The sequence below is a fragment of the Pantherophis guttatus genome, chromosome 2, assembly GCF_059756535.1.
Source record: "Pantherophis guttatus breed Tessera chromosome 2, ASM5975653v1, whole genome shotgun sequence".
NCBI lineage: Eukaryota > Metazoa > Chordata > Lepidosauria > Squamata > Colubridae > Pantherophis > Pantherophis guttatus.
Genome location: NC_142064.1, coordinates 259,604,845 through 259,624,797, shown reverse-complemented (window position 1 = coordinate 259,624,797; position 19,953 = coordinate 259,604,845). Strand labels below are relative to the sequence as shown.

At 40.6% G+C, this 19,953-nt stretch overlaps 1 protein-coding gene across 1 annotated transcript in view; it reads right to left on the bottom strand.

Moving 5' to 3' along the window:
* The window catches only part of SLC44A4 (solute carrier family 44 member 4), a 73,514-nt gene extending 55,437 nt beyond the window's left edge, over window positions 1–18,077 (bottom strand). Inside the window, exon 1 of the mRNA XM_034421450.3 lies at window positions 17,789–18,077. Coding sequence (XP_034277341.1) covers window positions 17,789–17,840 — 52 coding nt within the window. The 5' untranslated portion in view covers window positions 17,841–18,077. The remainder of the gene's footprint in view (window positions 1–17,788) is intronic.
* Between the last annotated feature and the right edge of the window lie 1,876 nt (window positions 18,078–19,953).

The following is a 19,953-nucleotide window of genomic DNA, read 5'->3' as shown; positions in this document are numbered from 1 at the left end:
GACAGGACAGAATAGAATTTTTTTATTGGCCAAGTGTGATTGGACACACAAGGAATTTGTCTTGGTGCATATGCTCTCAGCATACATAAAAAGACAAGATATATTTGTCAAGAATCATAAGGTACAACACTTAATGATAGTCATAGAGTACAAATAAGCAATCAGGAAACAATCAATATCAATATAAATTGTAAGGATACCAGCAACAAGGTTACAGTCATACAGTCATAAGTGGGAGGAGATGGGTGATGGGAACGATGAGAAGATTAATAGTAGTGCAGATTTAGTAAATAGTTTGACAGTGTTGAGGGAATTATTTGTTTAGCAGAGTGATGGCGTTCGGGAAAAAAATGTCCTTGTGTCTAGTTGTTCTGGTGTGCAGTGCTCTATAGTGTCGTTTTGAGGGTAGGATTTGAAATAGTTTATGTCCAGGATGCGAGGGGTCTGTAAATATTTTCACAGCCCTCTTTTTGACTCATGCAGTATACAAGTCCTCAATGGAAGGCAGGTTGGTAGCAATTGTTTCTTCTGCAGTTCTAATTATCCTCTGAAGTCTGCGTCTGTCTTGTTGGATTGCAGAACCAACAATCTTTGTAGGTTTTGTAGCAGGTTCTGGGTTGTTGTTTTTTCCTCCCTCTCTGTCAATCTGATACGCATGTTGAAGAAATCCACTCCGGTTTTAAATGTTGGTTTGAATGGGTGTTGCCTCCCTTCACTTTTCATGCTTGCCTCAAGCTGCATGGGCCATGAAACAGCATAATACAAAGAGCTGACTAGTGACTTACTATACTATAGGTAGTTCTTGACTTACAACCATTCGCTTAGTGACCGTTCAAAGTTACAAGAGCACTGAAAATATTTATAATGTTTGCCATGTCCTGGGTCACTTTTTGGGAACCTTCTGACAAAGCAAAGTCAATGGGGAAGCCGGATTCATTTAGCAACCGCCTTACTAACTTAACAACTGTGGCGATTCACTTAACAATCGTGGGTTGTAAAATGGGGCAGAACTCCCTTGACAACAGAAATTTTGGGCTCAGTTGTGGTTGCAAGTTGAGGACTACTTAATTAGTCACACTCTCGCGCAACTGCAGCACACCAAATAAATTGGCAATGGTGCCCTGCATCTTTAGTTGTTTTGTTTGATTAAATTTGTACAGCACCCATGTCTCTACCAAGCAACTTTCAATATAAATAAGAGAACAAAACAATTACAGGATTAAAACAGCAAACATTAAGAGCTGAAACATTACAATTAATTAAAAAAAACATACAATTAATACTAAAATGGATAAGCTAAGCTTCAACTAGCATAGCGTCTTTACAATAGATATAAAGGTTTCACTCTAATCCTTTTCACGATGTGCCTTTGTTAGTTTTTTGGTTTTATTATGGGTCCTTTTGAATCAGAGGTCAAGGAAGATATTGCCAAGCTATCACATTTAAACTGTTCTATGTACATTATAAATGCATATTTATCAGGGCGTTTCCTCTTACGGTAAGACACTCAGAAAAGAGGAAAGCAAATACCATCTCGTATTCAGTTTTTAATCTTGCCTCATAGGTGGTGAGTCCAGTGGATTATATTTTTATACTTTAATTGGATTGTATCAGTGGTGAAATCCAATTTTTTTTACTACCGGTTCTGTGGGCGTGGCTTGGTGGGCCTGGCAGGAGAAGGATACTGCAAAATCTCCATTCCCACCCCACTCCAGGGGAAGGGTACTGCAAAATCCCCATTCCCTTCCCACTCTTGGGGGAATGATATTGCAAAATCTCTATTCCCACCCCACTCTGGGGCCAGCCAAAGGTGATATTTGCCGGTTCTATGAACTACTCAAAATTTCCATTACCGGTTCTCCAGAACCTGTCAGAACCTGTCAGAACCTGTCAGAACCTGTCAGAACCTGCTGGATTTCACCCCTGGATTGTATTAATATATACCAGGGATGGGCAACTTTCTCCCCTTTATGACCTGTGGACTTCAACTCCCAGAATTCCTGAGCCAGGCTGGCTCAGGAATTCTGGGACTTGAAGTTCACAGGTCATAAAAGGGACATAGTTGCCCATCCTGGTATATACAGTGCATCTATTTCCCTAGTTGGCTGTGATTGGTAGTTTGTTTGTTTATATCCCACCTTTATTGGTTTTATCAATAACTCAGGCAGGTGAATATAGATAATACTCCTTCCTCCTGTTTTTTTCCCCACAACAACAAAAACCCTGTGACAGAAGAGGGTTTCAGCAGGTTCTGACCAGTTCTGGAGAACCGATAGTGGAAATTTTGAGTAGTTCGGAGAACTGGTAGTAAAAATTCTGACTGGCTCCACCCCCATCTATTCTCTGCCTCCCAAGTCCCAGCTGACCGGGAGGAAATGGGGATTTTGCAGTAACCTTCCACTGGAGTGGGGTGGAAATGGAGATTTTACAGTGTCCTTCCCCTGCCATCCCAAGCCACACCCACCAAGCTATGCCACGCCCACCGAACCAGTAGTAAACAATTTTGAAATCCACCACTACCCTGTGAGATGGGTTGGGCTGAGAGAGAGAGAGAGAGAGAGAGAGAGAAAGAGAGAAACTGGCCCTAACTCACCCAGCCGGCTTTCATGCCTAAGGCAATCTGAAAGCTGCGATATAAACAATAATCATTACCAGTAGCCGAGAAATAATTTATATAACCAGGAAATAAAGTTGTGATGAAGAAAGGATCGCAGAGTCCTTAGCCTTCATTCCATGAGATAATTATACTCTGGGATGAGTGTTTCAGGAACAAGGTGTGTAGAAAAGAAATAAATCTCTCTCCTACTGCAGGAAATCAGGAGGAATCCAATGAAGCAGATTTTAATAGGTTCATTTACTTTGGTGATTATTTCTTGCTCGATGGTCATGCATTGTTTTTAGACAGAATCTTGATCTACCAGTTTAGATTGTTGCTTTTACAGTTCTGCATCTACCAGTAGAGACCTGGATGAGTTACAACAGAAGAACAGCTATTTTTGGTCCTCGGTTATTTAACAACAGCAGTACTGTACAGGTCGTCCTCAATGTACGACCGCAATTGAGTCCGATATTTCTGTTGCTGAGCGAGGCACTTGTTAAGTTTGCCCCATTTTACAATCTTCCTTGCCACAGTTGTTAAGTGAATCTGGCTTCCCTATTGATTTGCTGGTCAGAAGATAGCAAAAGATGATCACATCATGACTCCAGGACACCGCAACCGTCATAAATATGAGTCAGTGGCCAAGCATCTGAATTTCGATCACGTGACCATGGGGATGCCGCAACGGTCGTTAAGTGTGAAAAAGAGCCTTAAGCCACTTTTTCAGTGCAAAGTCAGTGTTCATATAGTCTTCAACCTCTATATGAACTTTAGTACAACTTCAAACGATCACTAAATGAACTGTTGTAAGTTGAGGACTACCTATATTGTCTTACATATATATATGTGATATAGATGTAGGACCTGTATTGTCGTACATGTATATGTGAAATAGATAGATAGATAGATAGATGATAGATAGATAGATAGATAGATAGATAGATAGATAGATAGATAGATAGACAGACAGAAAAATAGATAGATAGAAAGATAGATAGATAGATAGATAGAAAGACAGACAGACAGATAGAAAGATAATAGAAAGACAGAGACAGACAGAGACAGACAGAGAGACAGAGAGATAGATAGATAGATAGATAGATAGATAGATAGATAGATAGAAAGACAGACAGATAGATAGATAGAAAGACAGACAGACAGACAGATAGATAGATAGACAGACAGACAGACAGACAGACAGAAAAATAGATAGATAGAAAGATAGATAGATATATAGAAAGACAGACAGACAGATAGAAAGATAATAGAAAGACAGAGACAGACAGACAGAGAGACAGACAGACAGATAGATAGATAGATAGATAGATAGATAGAAAGACAGACAGACAGATAGAAAGACAGACAGACAGACAGACAGACAGATAGATAGATAGAAAGATGGATAGAAAGATAGATATAGATAGATAGATAGATAGATAGATAGATAGATAGATAGATAGATAGATAGAAAGGAAGGAAGGAAGAAAGAAAGAAAGACAGACAGTCAGAAAGATAGATTGATAGAAAGATAGATAGATATATAGAAAGACAGACAGACAGATAGAAAGATAATAGAAAGACAGAGACAGACAGACAGACAGAGAGACAGACAGACAGACAGATAGATAGAAAGACAGACAGACAGATAGATAGAAAGACAGACAGACAGATAAATAGATAGATAGATAGAAAGATGGATAGAAAGATAGATAGATAGATAGATAGATAGATAGATAGATAGATAGATAGATAGAAAGGAAGGAAGAAAGAAAGAAAGAAAGAAAGACAGATAGACAGTCAGAAAGATAGATAGATAGATAGACAGACAGACTGACAGACAGACAGACGGACGGACAGACGGATAGATAGATAGATTGATAGAAAGATAGATAGATAGATAGATAGATAGATAGATAGATAGATAGAAAGACAGACAGACAGATAGAAAGATAATAGAAAGACAGAGACAGACAGAGACAGACAGAGAGACAGAGAGATAGATAGATAGATAGATAGATAGATAGATAGATAGATAGATAGAAAGACAGACAGATAGATAGATAGAAAGACAGACAGACAGACAGATAGATAGATAGACAGACAGACAGACAGACAGACAGAAAAATAGATAGATAGAAAGATAGATAGATATATAGAAAGACAGACAGACAGATAGAAAGATAATAGAAAGACAGAGACAGACAGACAGAGAGACAGACAGACAGACAGATAGATAGATAGATAGATAGATAGATAGAAAGACAGACAGACAGACAGATAGAAAGACAGACAGACAGACAGACAGACAGACAGATAGATAGATAGAAAGATGGATAGAAAGATAGATATAGATAGATAGATAGATAGATAGATAGATAGATAGATAGATAGATAGATAGATAGATAGAAAGGAAGGAAGGAAGGAAGAAAGAAAGACAGTCAGAAAGATAGATTGATAGAAAGATAGATAGATATATAGAAAGACAGACAGACAGATAGAAAGATAATAGAAAGACAGAGACAGACAGACAGACAGAGAGACAGACAGACAGATAGACAGATAGATAGAAAGACAGACAGACAGATAGATAGAAAGACAGACAGACAGATAAATAGATAGATAGATAGAAAGATGGATAGAAAGATAGATAGATAGATAGATAGATAGATAGATAGATAGATAGATAGATAGATAGATAGATAGATAGATAGAAAGGAAGGAAGAAAGAAAGAAAGAAAGAAAGACAGATAGACAGTCAGAAAGATAGATAGATAGATAGACAGACAGACTGACAGACAGACAGACGGACGGACAGACGGATAGATAGATAGATTGATAGAAAGATAGATAGATAGATAGATAGATAGATAGATAGATAGATAGATAGATAGATAGATAGATGTACTACATATATGTGATTATATGTAAGCCGCACCATAGTGCCTGGGTTCAGAAGCTGCATTTATCTGTTGTGCGGTTTGTTTGAGTTGCGTTGTTATGGTTCAGAAATTCTAGTTTAAGTCTTAGCATATATAGCATGAACAGCTGTAGCTTTTTGAACAAACACGGTATAGAAAAATCCAATCCAGTGAGTTCTCACTGTAAACAATATGATACCTATTGTCCTGGTCTTTTTCAGAGCAGCTCCGTGTAGCACACTGGTTGGTTTTGCTCCTTAGCGACTGAAGATGTGCTTTACCCTATCATGCAGATCAGCAGCATCTTTTACACTGGGAACTAAGCCAGCATTCAAGTTTCGTTCCATAGTCAGTAACTGCCAAGTTAGATAAGCCAAGTTACTTAGAAGTTAACTCTTCCAAACATAACTGCTTTTCTCCAGTGAATTCCTTCGCATGACATAGACAAAATAGGTGAGACACAATTTTGTGATCCCCCACCCTTCCTAATTAGAATTACGATCATAGCTTTTGGTTCATTGTTCTCCTAAAGAGATAATTAAGGGAGTGAGCTTCACTTTGCTTTCCCAACCTCGTCCCTTCTAGATGTGTTGGGAATTATGGGATCTGAACTCCAATACTTCTGGAAAGGACAAACTTGGGGACAGTCAAGGGCAATTTTCTGAGTTTTGCTTCCTGCAGAAACAATCACATGAAACATAATCTAGAACAAATAATACAATTATTCTTATTTGCTTTGTTGCATTTCCTTGTTCTGCTCTCTCCTGCTTGTGAGGCTACACCCTTCTGGTGAAACATTCCTGTCAGTTTCCATGGACTCTTCATCACCAACCCACCTATCCATCCTCTGAAGAACAGGGCATCAAGCCCCTTGGCCGAAAGGGGGAGATGGAAGTTATTTAAGTCATTGGGTAATTGTTCCAAAGCTACTTTACAACAATCTGTTTTTAAGAAATCATTAATTTGAGAAGCATTTGGAAGACGCAGTTTAAAATACCCCTGAGGAAACCGAACATACTCATTCCAACTTTAAGAGAAACAATTTGGGAAAATTCACTAGTGATAATATAATTCACTAGTAACTAAATAATATAATTCACTAGTGGGAGATAGTCTTGGGGGAGCGGAATCTAAAGTGTCACAATACATACAAAAAAGGGGCTTAACAGAGCTGGAAGGGACCTTGTAGGTCATCTAGTCCAACCCTCCACCCAAGCGGGAGACCTGGCCTACACCATTTCTGACAAATAGCAGTCCAATCTCTTCTTGAGAGCCTCCAGTGATGAAGCTCCCACAACTTCTGCAGGCAAGTTGTTCCGTTGGTTGATTGTTCTCACTGTCAGAAAATTTCTCCTTATTTCTAGGTTGAATCTCTCCATGATCAGTTTCTATCCATTATTCCCTGTCTAGTCTTCAGGTGCTTTGGAAAATAGCTTAAACCCTCCTCTCTGTGGCAACCGCTCAGATATTGGAAGACTGCAATCATGTCTCGCCTGGTCCTTCTCTTCGCTAGACTAGCCATACTGAGTACTTGCAACCATTCATCATATGTTTTAGCCTCCAGTCCCCTAATCATCCTGGTTGCTCTTCCCTGCACTTTTTCTAGAGTATCGACATTTTTTTAATAATGTGGTGACCAAAACTGGGTGCAGTATTCTAGCTGTGGTCTAGGGTTGATTTCATTGTGACTCCTATTTTGACATTTTCAACCCTCTTCCTACATCTATTCTTGGCCATTAAAGCTAATGAAATGCGTGAAGACATCCAGTTTACCAAGAGAGAGCATATTTGAAATTAAGTACAAATAGTTCTCAATTTACAGACATTCGTTTAGTGACCATTTGAAGTTACTGGAAAAAAAGGGACTTATGACTATTTTCCACATGACCATTGCATCATCCTCATGGTCACATGATCAAAATCCGGATGATTGGCAGCTGGTTCATATTTATTTTATTTTTTATTTTTTTTAATAAAAAAGTTTTTATTTTCTGATCAAACAAGTATACAATATAAACAATCATTCATACTATCATCAGAAAAAAAGAAAAAAAAATCAATTTGGTAAACTCAATCTTCAACCCCTCCTTACCACCCCCCACCCCCGACTTCCCAGAACAAAAACAGGGCATAGATTTCACCAAACATTCGCTAAAATAAACTAGCTAACTACAAGATTTAATAACTCCCAAGATCCCTTAACTCCCCTTTTACAATTTCATCAACCTCCCTTTATAATTTATGATGGTTGCCGTATCCCAGGGTCATGTGAGCCCCTTTTGCTGTCTTCTGATGAAGCGAAGTCAGTGGGGAAGCCGGATTTATTTAACAGCCACGTTACTAACTTAACAACTGCAGTGATTCACTTAACAATGGTGGCAAGAGAGGTGGTCAAACGGGGGAAAAACTCACTTAACTGTCCTGTTTAGCAACAGAAATTTTGGGCTCGGTTATGGCCGTAAATCGAGGACTCCCCCTGTAGTTTCCAGCTTATACAAGCAACATTACTTTAGGATGGCCGTCTGCCTCTTCAGTTAGAAAAAAAAAAAGAAAAGAAAAAAGAAATGGACCTTGATTTGAAAAGCTCCCATTTCAACACGATGTCTGCATGATGTTTCTCCAGCACTAACTTTAATCACAATTTACCTAACCCAGTTGAACCGATTTCCTGTTGCTGGTAAAACACACAAAGCTATAAATTAGCGATGCAGGCAGGGTTCCAATTAAGAACACATAGTAAAAAAAGCAAAGAGCCGGGTCTGTCTTTCAACATGTCAGGCCAACATTGCTGGAGTTTGAGGTAAACGTCAAAAATGATTAAAAAGAGCAGCTAAGTGGTTTCCCACAGATAGACCTACGCAGCCTGAAAGTGCTCCGATCACAGCCTTTCCCCTGTGGTGGTGATATAGCACTTAGCAATAGCACTTAGACTTATATACCGCTTCACAGTGCTTTCCGGCCCTCTCTAAGCGGTTTACGGAGTCAGCATATTTGCCCCCAAACAATCTGGGTCCTCATTTTTACCGACCTCGGAAGGATGGAAGGCTGAGTCGACCTTGAGCCTGGTGAGATTCGAACTGCCAAATTGCAGGCCGCCGGCAGGCAGCAGAAGTAGCCTGCAGTATTGCACTCTAACCACTGTTTAAATAAACATTTAAACCAGGGGTCTCCAACCTTGGCAACTTTAAGACTTGTGGACTTCAATTCCCAGAATTCCTCAGCCAGCTCTGCAGAGCTGGCTGAGGAATTCTGGGAATTGAAGTCCACAAGTCTTAAAGTTGCCAAGGTTGGAGACCCCTGATTTAAGCATAAACATACGTTTGAATCTGGACAGATCTGTAAGAATTAACCCAGGCTAAATTTAAGGCGTGTTTATTCCGTCTTTCCTTGGGGGGAGATAGAAATGGCCACTGTTCTGCTTGGAGAGCTCAATCGGATGTTCAGAGGTGCTTAAATCTTGCAATCTGAGAAACGATCGATCCAGCCAGTGCCAATTCATCTTGTGCCTGTTGCCCTCCAGGAACTTGAGGAAAGCTCCCACTCAGCCTCACCCAGGAGAAAATGCTCCTTGAAAATCCTCAGAATGTAAGGCTTGAACTTGTTCGTGTAAAACTCTTGTTCCCTAAGATTTGACTTCTCTCCATTTCACATCTTCTGAGGCATGTTCAGCAGGTAGCCCCGAGGCTATGAATCATATGATATCCAAAGTGTCAATATTAATTTTGAGAGCTTCCAAAATAAGGTGGCACAATGATGCAAAAGGCTCAGGGCTAATATTTCTTTCTTTCTAAGTTTGGGGAAAGGAAGTTGAGTTGATTCATTTTTAAATATAATAATGTATAACCTGAAAATAAATTAATTGTATTTTAAAGCCCTTCCTTCCTTCCTCCCGCCTTCACTCACTCACTCACTCACTCACTCACTCACTCCCTGTTCCTTTCTTCTTTCCCACTCCCTCAGTTTCTTCCTTCCTTCCTTCATCCTTCGTTCTTCCTCCCTCCCTCCTTCTCTCCTTCTCTCCTTCACTCCCTCCCTGTTCCTTCCTTCTTTCCTCCCTGTTTCTTCCTCTCTCCTTCCTTCCGTTCCTCCCTCCCTGTTTTTTTTCTTCTTTCCTTCCTCCCTCATTATCCCCCGTCCCTCCCTCCCTCCCCCACTCACTCACTCCCTGTTCCTTCCTTCTTCCTCCCTCCCTTGTTTCTTCCTTCCCTCTTTCCCTACCTCCCTCATTGTTCTTTCTTTCTTTCCTTCCTTCCTCCCTCCCTCCTTTACTCCCTCCCTGTTCCTTCCTTCTTTCCTCCCTGTTTCTTCCTCCCTTCCTCTTTCTGTTCCTTCCTCCCTATTCCTTTTTTCTTTTCTTCCTCCCTCATTGTCCCTCCCTCCCTCTTTCACTCACTCACTCTGTTCCTTCCTTCTTTCCTCCATTTCTTCCTCCCTTCCTCCTTCCATTCCTCCCTCCCTGTTCCTTCCTTCTTTCCTCCCTGTTTCTTCCTCCCTTCCTCTTTCTATTCCTTCCTCCCTATTCCTTTTTTCTTTTCTTCCTCCCTCATTGTCCCTCCCTCCCTCTTTCACTCACTCACTCTGTTCCTTCCTTCTTTCCTCCATTTCTTCCTCCCTTCCTCCTTCCATTCCTCCCTCCCTGTTCCTTTCTTCTTTCCTCCCTCCCTCATTGTTTCTTCCCTCTTTCCCTCCCTCCTTGTTCTTTTTTTCCTTCCTTCCTCCCTCCCTCCTTCACTCCCTCCCTCCTTCCTTCCTTCCTTCCTCTTACTGCCTGATTCATCATATCAGGGAACCCCATTATTTTCAGAAGGGGCACCCAATGGTCACAGAGAAAGGAACAAGGCAGTTTAGGAATGTCTGCCAAGAAGATTAAAAAAAAGTCAAATTGGTGCCAGGATGGGGTGACAGAAACCAACCCCCTCCCTCCCACTTTGTCAAATGGCCAATAAAAGGGAACGGGGCTTCAATCATGCCATCATCCTGACTTTGACATCTACCCCCTTCTCCCCCATGGCTGATCTGACGTGGCCTGTATAAAAACCTGTGTGACCAATCTTGTTTTTCTGGGAAACAATTAATGTGAGATTAGACTTTGTTTTCTTCCCCACATGATTGCAGGTCTAATTTTAGACCAACCAGGAAAAGTGACAAAGAATAAAATCAAGATAAACATGCAAAACTCTTGTCTAAGACACTGACAGAACATTATAAAAGTAAATTATTACACCAATTTGATCGCTGACATTTCTGGTATTGTGCCCCTCAAGAACAGCTTCTCCTCCCTGTTGACTTTCATTTTTTATAAGCTTGCAATCTTTACAGACTTCCTCGTTTCTCATAGCCAAGATATTTTCTATGGCAAAAGACCTTCAAAAAAAGGATTTCACCGCTAATTCCTAGTACAATCAGAGTGTCAACAAAGATCAAATCTTGGAGGTGTTTGCTAAACACCTGACAGATACTTTTCCGGGTCCTTCAATAACTTAAGTCAATTTACCTAAGGGACGGTATAACAGAAGAATTTACGGGATCTAAGGTTAGTGAAGTGTTCAGAAGACTTAGTTACCGGTACCTCAATGAGGAAGTATCTTTGTTGCATATGAAACCTAGTAACCACAAAGCCGGTTTCTGAAATTATGAGGTGGTTAGGGAAGGAATTTTGAGTAGATCTCCTGGGTTTTCTTTTAGCAGAAGGAGCTATAAGACTAGCTTTATTTTGAAAAAAAAAGTGATACTAAAGACCGTCCATTTTAGAAGGTCTTGAATCAGGGAATCAGAGACCGGTAATCCTCAATTTACAACAGTTCATTTAGTGACCATTCAAAGTTCAGCTTCTCAGAGGTGAATTTTAGCAACAGGTTTGTTGGTTGTGAGCGCTGCGTCTTGCCTTTTCAGCCTCTGAAACCTCTGTTTCAGAGGCTTTTTTTCTGAAGCTTCATTTCAGAGGCTTTTTTCTGAAGCTCGGTTTCAGAGGCTTTGAGAGGCTGGGCGGCGCTACATTTGGACCCAGATTTTCACCCTCTTTTTTGGGGGAAAAAGGTGTGTCTTATACTCCGAAAAATACGGTACTTAGAAGGCAAGGGTTGGGCAGCACAAACAAATGACAGATAATGACTTAAAAGTCAGCCATCAACACACCCCAATCAACATCTAAAAAGCCACTTACAACAGGCACTATAAATACCAGACACAGAATAGCACACACTCTGCTAGAGAGAAATTCCTTGAAGATAGACTCCAGCATGAGTCCGAAAGCTTGGAAGACAAATCTTCAGGTCCCGGTGACGGACTCAGATCAGATCCTGCAAAATTAAATTTAGTCAACATCTATTCTCTAATCAAAGGCACAGAAGCCAGGCAACTCTATTAAGTTTATCAACCATTCCTTCTTTGTGGAATCCTTCCAACATTGGGCATATCAAAATCCTGTTGCTGTTGTCACATATAAGAACCATGCAATTTATCCAAGACTTTTGTCCATTAGTCCAACAAAAACCTAAATTGTATAGTGACCTTCAACATTTTTTGAATTAATATATGTATTTCAGTCCAATGATTTTTAGCTTGCTTACCAAAGATGGTAAATAATTGCTTCTTTTTAATTTTCCTTCCTATCAGCTGTTTTTTTTTTAACTTTCAAAAACACTTCATCAAGTTATATAAAAAAAGAGATAAGTACCTGCAAAGGCAGGGAGGGCAAAAAAAGTTAAGATGGTGACTGCAACTGCACAGTTCAAGCTCTCCTCCTCCTTAATATACATGATGTGTGTAATATGGATGTAGCTTTGATCACATAATCACAGCCACTGTCTTAATTTTTTTTTAATAATAATAATAATAATAATAATAATAATAATAATAATAATAATAATAATAATAATAATAATAATAATAATAATAATAATAATAATTTTATTTCTATACCGCCCTTCTCCCGAAGGACTCAGGGCGGTGTACAGCCTATTTAAAAACAGAATCAACATCAATTTAAAATAATTTAAAAATATTAAATAAATTTGGCTTAATTTAAAACCCCAAAAATTTAACTCCCCCATGTATATCCAGTTTGATATGTCTGGGATAATATCCTATAATAAACTAAGATGCATCATGCAATTTTAGTTTTTGCTCAGTGGGTTGGGTGACCCCAGATAATTGTGTTTGGGAACAAACCATCAATGCTCATCAATTGATAATCTAGATCCGTGATGGCAAACCTATGGCATGTGTGCCAGAGGTGGCACACAATGCCCTCTCTGATGCCACGCGATCCGTCGTCACAGTTCAGTTCAGCTCTGCTGTGCATGTGTGCACGCTAGCTCTGCTGTACATGCGCAAGGGTGTGGGGAGTGGCATAGATACGCAGGGGGCAGGACATGTGTGGGGGGCAGTGCATGCATGTGGAGGTGGCGGAGAGCATGTAGGGGGTCGCACACATGCAAGGGGGCACATGCATGGGGCTGCGCACGCATTGCATTTTGGGGGTTTGGGTATGCGTGCTTTGGGTGCTCGGTCCAGGAAAGGTTAGCCATCACTGATCTAGATTCTAGAACCATGTTTCTCAATTGTCAGCTACTTTCAGATGTGAGTTGAAGTCTACACATCTTAAAGTTAGACTTTTAGACTTTAGAATAACTTTATTGCCACTTTAAATGTTGCTGAGGATGTGAAACACTGGTCAGGTATGTGAACCATCTCCATGATTAACCTTGACACTGTGCCTCATAAAATAATCTTTATTGTCATTTTTTACTGTGAGTGCACTGGCACACATTAAAAGTGAAATTCTGTTGCCTGCTCTCAAAAGGAAGTATAATTCTACCCATACATGTACGTAACACACCTATGAATCGGCATTAAAAAGAGCCTTGCTTTCTGATATGTTTTCACGAGAGTCAACCCATTGAACAGTTTAGCCCTGACAGACAGAAAGGATCAAAGGCAGGTTGAAGACACTTTCATGCTGAGGGCACCAGATGTGGAATTCAAAATCCTTCTGCAAACCAACATTTGTTATTGTTGTTGTTGTTAGTTGTGAAGTCTGTCATCTGCACCTCTATAACTGTCTGGTTTGGTTCTGCAATCCAACAAGACAGACACAGACTTCAGAGGATAATTAGAACTGCAGAAAAAACAATGGCTACCAACCTGCCTTCCACTGAGGACCTGTATATTGCACGAATCAAAAAGAGGGCTGTGAAAATATTTACAGATCCCTCACATTCTGGACATAAACTGTTTCAACTCCTACCCTCAAAATGATGCTATAGAGCACTGCACACCAGAACAACTAGACAGAACAGTTTTTTCCCGAATGCCATCACTCTACTAAACAAATAATTCCCTCAACACTGTCAAACTATTTACTAAGTCTGCATTACTATTACTATTAATCTTTTCATCATTCGTATCACTTATCTTCTCCCGCTTATGACTGCATGACTGTAACTAAGTTGCTTGTATCCTTACGATTTATATTGATATTGATTGTTTCCTGATTGCTTATTTGTACCCTATGACTATCATTAAGTGTTGTACCTTATGATTCTTGACAAATGTATCTTGTCTTTTTATGTACACTGAGAGCATATGCACCAAAGACAAATTCCTTGTGTGTCCAATCACATTTGGCCAATAAAAAATTCTATTCTATTCTATTCTAGTTGTGAAGTTGTGTCCGACCCATTGCAACTCCATGGACAACGTTCCTCCAGGCCTTCCTGTCCTCTACCATCCTCTGGAGTTCATTTAAGCTCACGCTAACTGCTTCAGTGACTCCATCCAGCCACCTCTTTCTCTGTCATCCCCTTCTTCTTTTGCCCTCAATCTTTCCCAGCATTAGGCTCTTCTCCAGTGAGTCCTTCCTTCTCATTAGGTAGCCAAAGTATTTTGAGTTTCATTGCAAACCAACATTATGTTCTGCTATTTAGAGCCAGTTTGATCTAGCGGTTAAGGTGCTGATCTTGGAACCAAGAGACTGTGGGTTTAAGTCCCATCTTAGGCATGGAAACCAACTACGTGACTTTGGATGAGTCATTCTCTCAGCCCAATTCATCTCACTTAGTGGTTTATTGTGGGAAAAAGAAGAGGAGGAAGTAGCATTAGGTAAGTCTGTTAATTGAGTAATGGCAACTGGACCTCATTTTCTTTTTTGTCTGTTTTGCTGCTTGTCCCAGTATCTTCTTCCTTCAAGCTGGTTAGGGGGACCAGTAGCCATGACTCAACTTCCAGACAACTCTACCTGGACGAGTGAGAATCTTCATTGACTAGGATTAGGTATGTTTGCCACACTTAATAATTTATATACAATAATAAAGGTGGAATAAAGGCCAAATAAATAAATACGATAACATTTGCCTTCCCACTTCAAAATGTAGAGAGCCAATTTGGTGTAGGGATTAAGGCACAGGCTAGCAACTGGGAGATTGTGAGTTCTAGCCATGCCTTGGGCTCAAAGCCAGCTGGGTGACCTTGGGCCAGTCCTTCTCTCTCAGCAAGGACAAAGCACTTCCAAAATCTGGCCAAGACCTTTCCAAGAAGTTGTCAGGGCTCTGATCAAAGGCACACAGTCCATTTCCAAAATGTTGCCAAGCAATCCATCCATCCAGGAAGTTGTCAGTGACACTGGCTCAAAGGCATACACACATACCACTTCCAAAATCTTGCCCCCCCCCAAATATCTGCAGACAGTCCAGCAAGTCAACACTGATCAAAGTCACACACATATACATATACCACTTCCAAAATGTTGCCAGAAAATCTGCAGGGACTAAATCAGGCACTTGTCCAAAAGTCCACACTGACTTGTGTGGCATACATATAACTACACCCATACCCACAAGACATTTGTGTAGACAATCGCCAGGAGTCAAGATGGATTCAAAGACACACATACCTGCCCAAAAGTACAGGTAGTCAGGACAGGTAGTCTTCAACTTATGACTACAATTGAGCCCAAAATTTCTGTTGTTGAGTGAGACGCTTGTTAAGTGAGTTTTGCCCCATTTTACGACCTTTCTTGCCTCAGTTGTTAAGTGAATCACTGCAGTTGATAAGTTAGTAGCCTGGCTGTTAAGGGAGTCTGGCTTCCCCATTGACTTTGCTTGTGAGGAGGTCGCAAAAGTGGATCCCATGACCCTGGAACACAACAACGGTCATAAATATGAACCAGTTTGCCAAGCATCCAAATTTTGATCATATGACCATGGAGATGCTACAATGATTGTAAGTAAGTGTGAAAAATGGTCATAAGTTACATTTTTCAGTGCCACTGTAACATTGACGGTCACTAAACAAACTGTTGTAAATTGAGGAGTACTTGTACTGTAGTAGACTAAGAAACTAGTAGAAAGTTTCTTCAAATTAAAATTGTCTGTCTAAAACCCGGCGAAGAACAGCCAGAGCACAATGGCTTTACGTGAATTTAAAATACTGTAAAAAACTTTATAAAAGTTCATTTAGTGACCATTCAAAGTTACAGTCATGGAAAAAACTGACGTATGACCATTTTTCAGAGTTATGACCTTTGCAGCATCCCCATGCTCACACAATCAAAATTCAGACGCTTGGCAAAATAGTTCATACTTATGACCGTCACCCAGGGTCGCAACGACCTTCTGAGAAGCAAAGTCAACGGAGAGAGGCCGGATTCCCCTTAACAACCGGGTTACTAACTTATCAAGTGCGGTCAGTTACTTTGCAACGGCAGTGAGAAAAGATCGTAAAAGGGGGCAAAAAACCCTCACTTAGCCTATGTCTCACTCCTCAACAGAAATATTGGGCTCAATTGTGGTCATTAAAATGAGGACCAGCTTGTAACAGAGATATCTCCTAAAACCAAGTTTGGATTTACACTTTCTCTTCTTCTTTCCGGGATGAATTCCAAAGTTTCTTGCCAGCAGAGAGGCAGGAATTAAAACAGGGCGTTGTGTGTCCACCCAAAAGTGTGAAGAAATCTACCAAAAGTTGCCAGCAATCAGCTGTCCATTTTTCCCCAACAGCTCCAACTTCAAACTTACTTATTCTTTCTTTCTTTCTTTCTTTCTTTCTTTCTTTCTTTCTTTCTTTCTTTCTTTCTTTCTTTCTTTCTTTCTCTTTTTCTTCCTTCCTTCCTTCTTTCTCTTTCTTTCATTCTCTCTCTTTTCTCTTTCTTACTTTCTCTCTCTCTCTCTCTTTTTCTTTCTTTTTCCCAAATCCTCCTAGTTCCAAAGATCCCCTTGCTCTCTCTCCTTCCTTCCTTCCTTCTTTCTTTTTCTTTCTTTCCTTCCTTCCTTCCTTCTTTCTCTTTCTTTCTTTCTTCTTCTTTCTTCTTTCTTTCTTCTTCTTTCTTTTCTTCCTTCCTTCTTTCTTTCTTTCTCTCTCTTTCTCTCTCTCTCTTTCTTTCTTTTTCCCAAATCCTCCTAGTTCCAAAGAACCCCTTGCTCTCTCTCCTTTCCTTCCTTCTTTCTTTCTTTTTCTTTCTTTCCTTCCTTCTTTCTCTTTCTTTCTTCTTTCTTTCTTTCTTTCCTTCCTTCCTTCTTTCTCTCTCTCTCTCTCTTACTTTCTTTCTTTCTCTCTCTCTCTCTTTCTTTCTTTTTCCCAAATCCTCCTAGTTCCAAAGATCCCCTTGCTCTCTCTCCTTCCTTCCTTCTTTCTTTCTTTTTCTTTCTTTCCTTCCTTCTCTTTCTTTCTCTCTCTCTCTCTCTCTCTTTCTTTCTTTTTCCCAAATCCTCCTAGTTCCAAAGAACCCTTTGCTCTCTCTCCTTTCCTTCCTTCTTTCTTTCTTTTTCTTTCTTTCCTTCCTTCTTTCTCTTTCTTTCTTCTTTCTTTCTTTCTTTCCTTCTTTCTTTCTTTCTCTCTCTCTCTCTCTTACTTTCTTTCTTTCTCTCTCTCTCTCTTTCTTTCTTTTTCCCAAATCCTCCTAGTTCCAAAGATCCCCTTGCTCTCTCTCCTTCCTTCCTTCTTTCTTTTTCTTTCTTTCCTTCCTTCTCTTTCTTTCTCTCTCTCTTTCTCTCTCTCTCTCTCTCTCTTTCTTTCTTTTTCCCAAATCCTCCTAGTTTCAAAGATCCCCTTGCTCTCTTCTCTCCCCTTGCTCGCCCTTCTCACACGCCACACCACGGGTCTTAAAAGTGTAGGAAAGAAAACCGGGGGGATGCTGGGGAGGAGGTAAAAGGTGGGATCTGCTCCAACCATTGGACTTTCCAGCCTCAACCTACTTCTTCTTTTATTTTTCCCCCTCCACCTTCCCCCCTTCCCCCCCCCCCGCGAGAGCCGCGATCCACCGCGGGGACTCACCGTACTGGTCGGACTGGGAAGCCTCGTCATCGTCTTTTTTCTTTTTGGCCATGTCGAAGCCGGAGAGGAGCCGGACAAAACCCGCCTTTCCCTCCTGTGACCCTGCGCAGCCCGGGAGTGATGGAAGGCGAGTGAGCGGAGAAGTCTTCGAACGGGGCGATTCTGAGCTGGAAACCTGTTGCCTGGCAGTGCTCCGCCCACGCTGACGTCACCGCGGCCCCGCCTCCCGCCGAGCCACACACCTGCGGGCTATGCTCACCTGCCGCTCGACTCGGCCACGCCCCCTGCCGGTCAAGGCCGCTTTAACCCCCTCCGCGCCGGCGCCTCGGAGCTGGTCCTCGCTTTGCGACGCCTTCCCATTCCCCCCACTCCACCCCACCCCACACACCTTAGATTCAGCTTGACTTTTCGGAGTCAAGGCAAAAGGATGTGGAGCCTCTAGAACAGCGGTCACCAACTGGTGGTTCGTGGACCACTGGGGGGTCTGTGAGAAAATTTTGCTGGTCCGCAGAAAAAATATTTGCGTTTTTTTATATTGCACAAAATACTATTTATCTTTTTTTAAAAATTCAATTTAGTGGTCCGCGGGATTTAAAATTGTGAATTTAGTGGTCCCTGAGGTCAACCCTTGCCAGGTGTCTACTATTGGAGCGGACAGCCCACTTTTTTCACATTATGTTCACTATTTTTTTTTTCACAAAATAGTGGACATTTTTTTTTTATTCAAAAGCTTTATGATGAAATGGTGCGTAATCTAAAGCTGTACAGTCTAAGAGAATAAGGCTAGGAGAATCGCGTTTTGTCTTTTTTTTTCATAAGTTAGAATGAGACAAAGATCGAATATCCATTGAACTCGATTCTCCGAAAAAAATTAATGATGAGATTAAAATAAAAATATATTATAAAATTATGTACAGTTCACATTTTTAAAATGTATTGTAGCTTGTGTCGACTGATCTAAAATGGCGTCGAGTGATGAGAGTGACAGCGGTGAGATTTCGAATTCTTTAACACAAAAGAGAGGAGTGTGCAAATACACCAAAGACTGGGAAGCTACTTGTCAGATGTAAATGCCTTATTCTCCAATGTGTAAATAATGTATATATGGAACATCAGAGGTTAACTTATTCTTTGGACTTTAATGTATTCATAACTTACCACTCCCATTCCTAGCTCCGCCCCTTGTATATATAAGGAGCCACCCTCACCATTCTCGTTGCTTCTACCTTGAATATTCAGTGAATATAGAATGCCTATCATAATTAAAAAGAAATATATTTAAAGCTCTAACTCCTATTATCTTTATTGAGTCTGATCCTGAAAATATTGCAACAATCTGGTAGCAGAGGATGGTTAATTGACTCAATAAGTAATTAAAAATGTCCAAGAAAGATAGGCCCAACACCAGGGCCTACAGCAAAGAAATAGAAACTGATCAAGAGATGATCAACGAATCCACCAATGCGATTTCGAGAGAATCCGAAGAATACACCACTGAAGAAGAAGAACTAATGAGTGAAAATAATGACCAGAAAGAAATCGAAATAGAAAATAACGAACTCAGGTCAGAGATATTAAAGATACTAAAAAGCCAAAAGAATGATGAAAGTCTCATCGCGGACCTCCAGGAGATGCTGAAGAACAGCGGAGCAGCGAGAGAGAAAAACGTCATTAAAGAAAAACCCAAAGATCAAAAAACCGTAAGTGAGATGACTACTGAGAAAATAGTTGTTAAAAAGAAAAGGTGTGATCCCGCGCGAAATTTTGAATGGCAGCCATCTTGGTTTCAACGAACTTCAAAAGAGAATGGAGCAGAGCCAATCAAAACGCTCAGTTCAAAATTTCTGGCGCGAAAAACACTATCAGACGAAGAAAGTGAGAAAGAAGTCTCAAACTCTTCAGATGATCCAAAATCAGAAAGTGAAGACGATTTAACAAAATCTCAAGTAAAATCAGCAATGAAAACACTTTTTGCTGCTTTTGGGCCAAGACTGAAAATTACCAAGACATCTACGAAGAAGCAAGAAATCAAACCGGCGACTCAAGACCTGCACGCTCCCATCCTGACTTCGAAAGCGACGACGCCCGAGCCCAGAGAGCCATGCCGATTTCGCCCTACACCACAGACAAGATTGAATACCAACGCACACAAAAAGAAGAAAAGA